This window comes from Equus quagga, chromosome 10 (genome assembly GCF_021613505.1).
Source record: "Equus quagga isolate Etosha38 chromosome 10, UCLA_HA_Equagga_1.0, whole genome shotgun sequence".
Classification (NCBI taxonomy): Eukaryota; Metazoa; Chordata; class Mammalia; order Perissodactyla; family Equidae; genus Equus; species Equus quagga.
Genome location: NC_060276.1, coordinates 82,578,780 through 82,590,228, shown reverse-complemented (window position 1 = coordinate 82,590,228; position 11,449 = coordinate 82,578,780). Strand labels below are relative to the sequence as shown.

The window sequence follows — 11,449 nt, the reverse complement described above, 5'->3', positions numbered from 1 at the left end:
CATAAAGATTTAAATTGGCGTTAGATGAGACCTACATGTTGAATTAGTTATTTTATATAGTTTTATTAGTCAGGAGCATGGTCTATTTTTCTATTTATGTTTTCCTTTATTTTTCTATTCATGTTTTATAGTTTTTTTTTTAATAAACACAGATTCTCAATTAATAAGAAGACACTGTGATAGAATGGAAAGAGCATCGTATTTGACGTGAGGCAAACCTGGATTTGAATCCCAACTGTCCCACTTACTGATCTTATGACCTTGAAAAGTTCTGTATACCCGAGCCTCTAATTTCTCATCTGTAAAAACAGCTAATAACAAACCATCTCATGAGGTTTTTGAAAGAATTAAAGTACCTAGTAGTTTCTGGCACTCAGTAAGTGCTCTATAAATGTCATTTCTTGCCTTCCTTAATACCCAAGTGTTAAATATTATTGTCACGATGATAATTAGACTCTCCTCTTTCTGGCTGGGTGGCTCTGGGATATAGAAATTCAACAGATTCTCTTAGATTTTACTTCATGTTCTGACACCACAGAGATTTTAGTGCAGGGGAACTGCTGGGCTTTTTACGTGTCTTTGAGTCACTGGAGAGAAAGGAGCTGGAACTGTTTTAGTTGATGGCAAATTCTTACAGCTCATAAGTATCTTCTATACCGTTGCAAAACTCATTCATCACCTCTGGTATTTGGGGATTTGACTTTCATGGATGTACAAATATATCATTTGCAAAAGTGGCATTTTTATTTCTACTTCTATATTTCTACTTTTTACTTCCTTCTCTTCTTTCATTATTGGAACTATTTTAAAGAAGAATTTTAACAGGGGCAATCCTGTGTTGTTCCTGTTTTTAGCCAGAATTAGCCTAATATGAGCTTTTGTTTGGAAAGATGTACTCTTATGTTGAGAGAGAAAATGTTGAAACATCCCTCTCCTCAGCCCTGATTTTTTTTAAGTTTAAGTGAAATTTCATTTTCTGGTTTTTTTTCCTTGTTCCAAATTTGATTTCCCCTTTCTTAAACTTGTTTGATTGGTGATTTGTTCCCTTCCTAAGTTCTTTAGGCAGGGACTTAATTCACTGTTATTTTTTTGTCCTGATATAGGCTTTCAGGGCAATACATTCTCTAAATGCTGCCTTGGCAATCCCCCATAAAGTGTTACTCCCGTAAAACCAGTCTTACCAATTTTTCCTTTGCCTCACACTCCATTATGGTTTGGCATGGCACTGTTACTGATCATTTGTAATAGAATCTTTGATATTTTGTTCATCATGGATTTTTTGGTATTAATATTCGGGGTTTTTTCAATAGTGCATTAAAATACTATTTACCTTGGTTACTGAGTTTTTTGGTGCCCCCTTAAATTTTGCCCCTGAGGCAAGTGCCTCTCGCCTCAGCCTAGCCCTGGTCCTGCAGTAATCTGCCAGAGGAGTTCTGCTCACAGCTTTCTTTTGAAATGGAGGCCTAAAGTTCAGAGAGACTAAAACTCTCAGAGACATCAAACCAATTATATCGTCTGCCAGGAGATAATCATGTTTTCCTTCTCCTTCTACTCCTGTCATCCCTTTCCTACTACATATAGGGCTCTAAGCTCAGCAAAAGTCCTTGTCCATTTCCAGCTGCTGGCACTGAGCATGGCCACATTGCTAATAGGATGCCTGGGATCACTTCTTCATTTAGAGAGATGAAAGGCCAGGGTCTCACCCTCCAGGAATAAACCCCAAGGACTGTGGAGCTCCTCCAGATCCTTGTCAGGGCCCTTCGTGGCCCAAAGCATTCCTTTCTCTGCTGGAGTCTGTCAGTTAGCTCTGGCAAAAATCAAGTTTCCTCACCCTGAGCTTACCTCATCCACACAAGTTTGCCTGAGAAATTATGGAAAAGAAACTCTTTCTTAGACTCAAATGTCAGAACTGGAAAGGCTCTTAGAGACCATTTTGCCCCAACCCCTTCATTTAACACAACATATAACTTCCTTTGCTCTATTTCCACATTCCAAGGAATCCCCAAGGCGGCCTCATAATAAAAATCAGGAGCAAGTCAAGAGCCAATTTAATCAAGGAAGTAAACTACTATGGGACCCAGCTGTGCTCAGAGAGGAGTGAGTCATCAGAAATGCAGCCCTGGTCCCAGGATTTGTTTATTAAGGATTTTCTTCAAGGACAAAAAGAAGGATCTGTGGTGGCTCAGCTCCAAAGATTTTCTTGGGGTGGGGTGTGACTGGAAAAGGTTTGATTAGCTTTCCTCTGGGCTGGGAGTTTTAAAGGCCCTGCTTTGAAGAGCCCTGCCTTCTGACTGGTCCAGGCATTGTGGAGAAGTTGGCAAAGTTTGCCTCTGCACCTCTTACCTCCTGCCAAAAGTGCCTCTCTGGGTCCCATACTCAGAGAATCTTGCTTTCAGTTTGGAAATGTATCAAGAACACTTGCAACTGTATTAGGATGGGCTTTGAGAAGTACAACTTCTTTCACATATTTACATTTGTAACAAGATTCACCTTGTGCAAAGCATTGTGGCATCCATTCCTCTAACCTCTAAACAGTAAAAGTAATTTTTGGCTACATTTTACAGATAAAGAAACTGGCTCAGAGTCTAGGTGACTTCATAAGGCCATGCAACTAGTAAGAGGCAGAAGTTTTGACTTTTGAGTCCGGAAGAATGCCACATCCTGTGCTTGTTCTACCAAGCCATGGGCACCTCAAAGGTGCTAGGGTACGCCACAGCAAACTAACTAAAAGAGAACCACATGGTTGAAACCACTACCTTGATCTGATTGGCAATGAATTCTAGCATTGTGATTGACTTTTGAGAAGCATATAACAAATCTCAGAACTTAGTGAAAGTCTTAAAGGAGACATTGGGATTCATATACAGCAACCATGAGGAATTTACCATTCTTGGAAAATTTTTGTCTCAGACTGATGGAAGACAAGGAAATATCAATTGAAGGAAATGACTTTTTTTTTTTTTTTGAGGAAGATTATCCCTGAGCTAACTGCTGCCAGTCCTCCTCTTTTTGCTGAGGAAGACTGGCCCTGAGCTAACATCCGTGCGCATCTTCCTCTACTTTATATGTGGGACGCCTGCCACAGCATGGCTTGCCAAGCGGTACCATGTCCGCACCTGGGATCCGAATCGCGAACCCCAGGCCACCGAAGCAGAACGTGTGAACTTAACCTCTGTGCCACCTGGCTGGCCCCGCAAATGACTTTTAAGGAAGTTTTATTCACACATGGGGGAGGATCAGATCCCACTGTAGTTCTGGATACTATTTAGCCATGTGCAGTGAACACTAGGGGTGTGTATGTGGCAAGAGGGGGCAATGTCCACGGATAGCATACTTTCTTCAGTTTGTTTTTCCTCTAAGCCAGCCCATCTGAAAACTCTTTTTTTTCTTTTAAAGATTGGCACCTGAGCTAACAACTGTTGCCAATCTTTTTTTTTCTTTTTCTCCCCCAATCCCCCCAGTACATAGTTGTATATTTTAGTTGTGGGTCCTTCTGGTTGTGGCATGTGGGACACCGCCTCAACGTGGCCTGACGAGCGGTGCCATGTTCGCACCCAGGATCCCAACCGGCGAAACCCTGGGCTGCTGCAGCGGAGCGCGCGCACTTAACCACTCAGCCACAGGGCCGGGCCCCTGAAAACTCTTAACAGAGACCAAGAAAGCGGCATCCTTGGGATTAGAAGAGGGATTATCAAGTTAGGTGGGCAATTCTGGGAGAAACAGGGAGGCCACTGGTGGCAAAACTCGAAATAGATTGTGAACTGAGATTATTTGGGCAAATCAGGTTATTTAGGGACCTGGACATGGGTTATATCCCTGTCTCTTGGGTACTCAGCAAAAACCCAGGGTAAGATCTGAACACAAGTCTGACATTGTATCACCTGTCCTTGGAATTGGACAAGTTCCTCTCCTTTGACTCAGATATGTCTGATCAAGAAAACAGTCACATTTTTTTTCATTTTTTTATTCATGCTTTTGCCCAGCTCATTGGACACCCTGTATTTGCACAGCCCAACTGCTCAGATGTATTGGGAAACACAGTCGTGTAGCACGCAGTTCACTGGCCTCATGGTAGGGGTGCTCCGGCTGGGAGGGAATGCTGCTGGGGGTAGTAAATTAAGAGGAGTGGAAGGAGTTGTTAGCTCACAGGTTAGTGAGCAGCCAGTCTAGCAGTTGTTTTCTGGCCACGTTTCCCACGGCTTCATCCAGTTGTTGTTCCTTGGCAAACTTCATGACCTCCTGAAGAAGATTTCCCACGCTGTAGCCCTTCTCTGCTGCCTTAGCCGAAACTTTGGGAAGCTGTGGAGAGAGCAGAAATAGCTTGAGTCACATGATGCTTTTAGAGAAGGGACCCAGATGGATAAAGTGAACTACCCCTCACCCACCTTCCTATCCATGATTCTAGGATTAGAGTAAAGCCTGCCGCAGATCCAGGACTGGAGACTGCTGACATGGCTTTCCTTTTTCCTTGACCCTCCTCTAATGACATAGATCAAAATGCCAAAGTTACTTTCTTTTTGAGCTTCAAAAAACAAACTCTGGAATCAATTGTGTTCACTAAGTACTTCTCACCAGGTGCTGGATCCTTCAGTTAGTCTGTGCCGATTACTAGGTCAAGGTTAGGGGTTGCTGTTCTCCTGTCTCCCTAAAAAACTATGAGACTGGAAGTAGGGAGGATTGCCTGGCTCAGGTCCTGAACTGAAAATAGTTTGGTTCAGTATTTTATTTATTTATTTCTCTGGAATTCATCTAATGTAGGAAATGCAGCTGTGGGTTGTGTGTGTGTGTATGTGTGTGTGTGGACTGCTCTTGGGCTCTAAGTACAATTCTGCCTCACTGTCCCTCCCCATTCCAACCCTCTTTCTTCTTATGTCTTGTGGCATTGCTTACCTTCTCCAGTTGTCCATCATCATCTCCCATGAAGTAGAGCGTAGGGATGTTAAATTGGGAGGCCGCAATCCACTGAAGGACCGCCTGGAGCTGCTTCTGCAAGCTACTTGTTGAGCAATGATTATTGATGATGACTTGGGGCCCAGAAGAGTCTTGATAGTTCTGTGGCATCACACCACTCTGACTACGTCTGGAGCCACTGGCCTGGTAATTGGCGTTGTTCACCGAGGCTGCTTGTTCTTCCAACTCAGCAAGGGCTGCCCCATTGTTGCCGTACTTAGCCATGATAAGGCACAGCTTCATCACCGATTCCACAAGTTGATCTATAAATTGCCGGTTCACTTGCTTCAGCCCACTGGCAAAGTCAAGTTCTTGATTCTCCTGGCATTGTTCTTCCCCTCTGTCAGGCCTCTTGAACATGGAAGTTCCTTTGTTTGTACTGGGCTCAGAATGCTTGTTCTCACCTTCAGATATATCATCACAGTTGAACGAGCTCTCACCAAGCAGTTTCTGAATCAGCGTCAGAACAATGTTTGACATATCCAGCTTCTGGCAGTTCACATGTTGATTCTCCTTTAGAGAGGTGGAGGGTCCAGGAGCTCCACGAGACTCTAGATGTTTCATTGAAAGAGCCTTGGCAGTTTGGCCACTTCCACACTTTTCGTATTGGGCACTCTGAGCTGTGTAGCTTGTGGAAGAACCAGGACAGTCTTCTTCATATAGATCTTTGCCCTTGGCCTGCTGGGTCAAATGGTACTGGATCAGCATAAGAGCGGAGACAATCAAGTCCTTCGCGAGTGAATCTGTGGAAGGGCTGATCTTTTCTCTTTTTTCCTCTCTATTGGCACATGCTTTGCCAGTCATCTTGCCTTGGTTTCCCTGCTTTTGATTCCACATGGTCAGGCTCTCCTTAAGGATGTGTTCACCGACTTTCTCAGCACTGGTCAAGGACTTGCACTGCTCTGGTCTCATTTTGCCCTGGTCCTTCCCCTTCATTTCAGCTTTCATGGCTGAGAATTCGAGACTTTGGTTCTTGCACTTGGGATCTTGGGACCCAGCTTTCAAGGATGCATACGAGACACTCTGTGATTTAGTCTCCTTCTTCTCGCCAAGTAGGGCACCGACCAGGCGCTTCAGCATGGCCTCCATGATATCTGCCGCATTTTGTTTCCCGTGGTTGAAAAGATTTCTCTTGACAGCTGAGACAAAGTCTGAGTCAGTCATCAGGACCCCAGTGATGTTATGTAGGTTCTTCATGCAGGAATCAATCAAATCGGACACAATTTCCTTGGTGTGTTTTAACAACACTCTCTTCAGCACCACACAGGCTGGGATCGGCTTCCCAGAGCTATGCACTTTCAAGGTCTTCATAACGGAGAACATCATGTCAGAAGCCACTTGATTTGCGTAAACCATGAGTCCTTTGCTAATGGAGTCTACGAATTCCTTGCTATCTCTTTGGAACATCTGTTTGTCTCCGCTCTTGCTCTTGTTGGATAACTCACTATACATAAAGGTTTTCCGCCCGCCATCTCTGCTGTCCTCCCCAGTGCCCCGCATTTCTGCAGAGGTCACTTCTACAGCATCATGGGCCATTTCAGAAGCGATCTTGCTCAAAGCACTGTGGGGGCTGTTCTTCCCTTTGTCCCCAGGAGGTGGATAGATTGAATAATGAAAGCATTTGTTTCTACGTTCCAACTTCTCCTTGATTTCTTTACTGGCCATCTGGATTACCAAAGAAGATAGTCGGTTGATATAGAATGAAAGGTCGTCCATGGAACATTCGCCACCAGGAGAGATAACTGCCCTCTGAGTGTTAGGAGATTTGGGTGAGGGAGTGGAAGGGCTCTGGTTATTGTTGGTGTTTTTGGCTGCTGTCATTTCTAGATGTCGGCTTTGAGGTCCGTTGGTCACATAATCCATGTTCAGCTGATCAGCATAGACTCTGTAGCAGTTCCCAGAGGGTAATTTATGGAATTTACCCTCTGTTTCTCCTACTTTATGCTTACAGCTAGAGGCTGAGGGGCTCAGTGCATGTTGGAAACCCAAAGCATACTTCTGGAGATCATTGAGAAGACAGTTGAAGACACATATGTGATCAGAGGGAGTTTGTTTGAAAAGGCACACAGATCCCTCCGTCTAGAAAAAGAAGAACACCTATCCATAAGAGTCTGGGTAGGCTACTTCTTTTCCTTATTTTATTTAGAAGATACATCTTCTAAATAGCACAGATTAGGGATTTGACCTTTAGGATTTTCATGGGAACATAACACACAATTATACCCATTAATACACTTTCAAGCACAAGTGGCAGCAACAAAAGCTCAGAATATATATATTTGTACACTTTACACACGTGTTATCAATATATTTGTCAGTTTTATCTGAGTATTTGTGCTTATCTCAATATGTGTCAAAAATGTGTCAGAGTCTGTTGTGTGTGTATATGCACACCAATATAGCAATTCATGAGTGTGAACATCTCAATAGTTGTGAGAATGTCAGTCTGTATTGTTAGTATGTGAAAATGTGCCTGTGTGTATGTGCATGCATATATGTATGTCAATGCACATGTGTGACTGACTATGTGGAAGCCCGTGTAATAATGTGTTGACATCAATACCCATTGTATATGTCTACTGTACAGGCCAACATGCATGTTAGTGTGTATATTTTATACACATGTGAATGTAAAACTGAGTGTGTATGTCAGTGTGTCTCTGAATATATAAATGAGCAAGTATTGATTTGAGTGATCTGCATATATGTTTATGATATAAATCCAATATCACGTATCATGCAGCTATAAATATATTTATATATGTTAAAGCATAAATTAACATACATACTTATTAATATATTAATGTCTAATTAATGTATAATGTATAATATATTTATAAGTGTGTATGTTAAAATATGAACATGTACAAATAGGTGATTGTATAAAGACTGTGTATGTCAATAGATAGGGTATCAATTTATGCTATATTTATAAGATGCTATGTCACTGCTTGAGAATGTGTGTCAGTGTTGCACACACGCTGACATTTGAGTATGTGTGTGAATACATGAGAGGGGATGTCATTGCATTTATCTCATTGTGTGTATCAATGCATACAAACATGAGTTAATGAATATCTGTCACTTTGAGTTTGTATGCGTGTTATCGACATGAGGTATATTTATAAATGTGTATTCCAAAACCTGAGTCTGTATGGTCACTATGTTTTGATTAAGGCTTGTGTGTGTTAACATGTGTGAGATTATGTTTATACATGGTGTGCATGGATTTATATATCCACGTTTATGTGTGTCACATGTGGGCATGTCAATGCATCTGACTCTGTATAACTGTATATCTTTGTATACATGTGTAAGTCATTATTTATGAATAGGTCAATATATATGTTTGTTATATCCATGCTTGTATGTATTTGTCAGTGTCACATGTAGCCAGGCCTGTGTGTGTCATTGCTTGTATAAGTCATTTTGTTTTTAAAGATTGGCACCTGAGCTAACAACTGTTGCCAATCTTTTTTTTCCCCCCTGCTTTTTCTCCCCCTATCCCCCCAGTACGTAGTTGTATATTTCAGTTGTGGGTCCTTCTAGTTGTGGCATGTGGGACACCGCCTCAACGTGGCTTGATGAGTGGTGCCATGTCCACACCCAGGATCCAAACCGGTGAAACTCCAGGCCGCTGAAGGCGGAGCGTGCAAACTTAACCACTCAGCCATGGGGCCAGCCCCATAAATCATTTTTTTAACGTATATAAATGTATATATCAATGTGTGTGTCACTTTGTGTAAATTTATATGTGTGTGTACACACACATATTATATATGTATATATAATGTATATGTACATATGTACATATGTGTACATATACATACATACATATACATTGTATATAATATATATGTATATATATCATATATAGAGAGAATATACATGCTTGTGACTGTGTATGCCCATGTCTAGATATGCGTATTTGTGTCGTGCACATCTTCCACATCTTCCACTCAGTGCTAAGTACCATTGCCCTCTTTGCCCCTTCCATTGCTTCATCTCTTCTCTTTTCGCTGAATTCCTGGAAATGTGAGGTCATGATAAAGTCAACTTTTTGCAAATGGGCTTAAGTTACAATCAAGGAGATCTGCATTGTGTGTAGGAAATATGGGCTGCTCTTTAAAAATAAACACAAGGTGTAATTTATCCCTTTCTTAAGACTCCAAAATGGAGTTGGCTACCCCCAACTGAACCCAAAACCCTTTGGAGAATATTTTGTAACTGGTTTTTCCTTCCTCAGAGGCCGCTCTCATCACTCCAAAGGTGTCTGGGGCCAGAAATGATGTTTCTGGTTATAACGTGAGCCTAGGGACACAGAACAAGAAATAGTTGACTCCTTTGTGCTAAAGCTGAATATACTGTTCCAATACCGGCCACTCTAGGCTTATAGGGCTGTGAGGGTGACTTGACATGTGCTCTAATGCCCACCCCAAACTAGAGGCCTAACAGATATAATTTAGGATATTTACACAAAAGCAAAAAGATTCTGTATGTGACAGTGGTGTGCAAGTCTAATTGCTTCTAACTTTATGCTACCCGACAGCCTGGGTAATCTCTTAGACAACAGGGTGGGGACCAGGCAACCACAGCTCTTGGTCATCGTGGATCCTCTCTGCTCCATATCTTCGTTCTTCATTGTCGAACGCTGGGCAATGTAGGGCACAGAAATCGACTACAAGCCAGCAAAGAACATTGCACAGGATCTTGCTTATAAGCCCATATGTTTGTTAGGATGAGAATAGCAAGATTCTGTTTGAAGTAGGTACCTGAAATCAAGAAAGGCATCCGAGCCTCTGTGATTAGTGCCGTTGTTAGATACCTGGGCATTGAACTTACCGTGACTCTGAACTTAAGCTTGTGTTCTCTAGAATGTCATAATATTCAAATTTATGGGCCTGTTTGACAGTAGTTCTCTTACTATCTCTGTACCAGAGTCCTCAGACTCAGCATTGGGCTCTGAGAATTAGAAACGGTGGACTCAGAGGCTAAGTATACCTTAGACTGGTCTTGCTTTTCAGTATCCTTGATCACAATAATCTCTTTTTCTTTCAGATTCTCCAGGTTTAAGCCACCGTCTGAATTGGAACCACCAGCATCCTATGGAATTAAGGGGTGAGATTCTTATGAACAGTTGCTTTTTGAGACATCCCCAAGCTGCCCCGTAGGCTACTACTTCAAAGCATAAGTGTCATGTCTCTTATTGTCACTTTTCTTTCTGAAGGAGAAGTAGGCTTGTAGTGCTAGCTAATCTCTGAAGAATGAGATAAAGTTCCTCCCATAAATTACTACTCCCCCCACCCCTGGGAGGTATTCACAAAGCCATCAGTCTTAGGAACCATATCCATTAATCATCAACCTTTTGAACAGGGTTTTTTTTTTCACTTTTCTGACATGCTATCTTGCATTCTTTCAGCCCTACCAGCAACTTAAACAGAGTTTAAAATGAGATTTCGTATCTAGAGTGACAGTAAATTCTGAACCAGGGATCCTGGGCTCATGAGAATGATGGCTTTCCACCTGAGTCCCCTCCATCTTTCTATCCTCTGCCACAACCTTTCCCTTTCCTCATGCTGTCACTGATAAGCCTTCTCAGCGGTTTCCCACCCATCCCAATTCTGAGAGGAGCAGAGAATACCCACCTTGGAATCTTTATCTTCTGCTGTCAAGGTAGACACATCGACAAAGCATATCTGCATCGAATTAGGGGGGTGAATTTAGAAAAACTCTAGAGAAAAGGCTGTAATTTCCATTTCTGGGAGAAGATAATAGCACCTACCTTACAGTGTTCTCCTGAGGATTGAGTGAGATAGTACATGTGAAGCTTTTAGCAGAGCGTCTATACATAGCAAGCACTCAATCAACGTTAATATAATGATTATCATTAGGCAGACAGAATCTTTGCATTACTACGTTTCCTAAATGAGGATACCTACCTGTTAGGGAGAGGCTCAAAACACAATGTCTACATTTATTGAGAAGGCTGACACAAACTCAAAAGTGAAATGTATTAGAACTTGATTCTCCTGGCTCCCAGTTTAGAACATTTTCAACTACACTAGTGTTCCCCAAATGTGGTATTTTACTATTGATGCTATAGAAGATTTTAGGTGGTACATGGATAAGCATTTCTGTGTTTAATAGGTGCATTTTTTGTTGTGTATTAGGAAAAATACATATTAGAACATCAAACCTGTGATATTATGGATAATATTGCTTAGGGTGACGGCAATTTTTAAATGTAAGTCAATTTTAAAGACATTGCAGAAATACATATTGAGTAAATAATAGTATAAGTGGCATTGAACATGATAAAAGTGTGAAATACTAGGCAAATCACTTGAAATTTGGGAAACAGCATGAAGTATTTTGCCCTCCTAAGGGAGCCCCACTTTAGTGTAACTTACCGGTAGCTAGGCAACATTATTATGACTTCAGAGGTGTTAGGTAATAGGGCCTGGTAGCTCAGCAACCACCACTCCTCCCTCCCCTCAGG

The 11,449-nt window shown here is 41.9% G+C and overlaps 1 protein-coding gene across 2 annotated transcripts in view; it reads right to left on the bottom strand.

Moving 5' to 3' along the window:
* Positions 1 to 3,985: 3,985 nt before the first annotated feature.
* Positions 3,986 to 11,449, bottom strand: part of AKAP4 (A-kinase anchoring protein 4) — an 8,969-nt gene continuing 1,505 nt past the window's right edge. For both annotated transcript variants that reach the window (XM_046672742.1, XM_046672741.1), the window contains 4 exons: positions 10,596 to 10,646; positions 9,952 to 10,053; positions 4,891 to 7,029; positions 3,986 to 4,299 (listed from right to left, as the gene is read on the bottom strand). In XM_046672742.1, the coding sequence (XP_046528698.1) occupies positions 4,144 to 4,299; positions 4,891 to 7,029; positions 9,952 to 10,053; positions 10,596 to 10,646 (2,448 nt within the window). In that variant the 3' untranslated portion in view covers positions 3,986 to 4,143. The remainder of the gene's footprint in view (positions 4,300 to 4,890; positions 7,030 to 9,951; positions 10,054 to 10,595; positions 10,647 to 11,449) is intronic.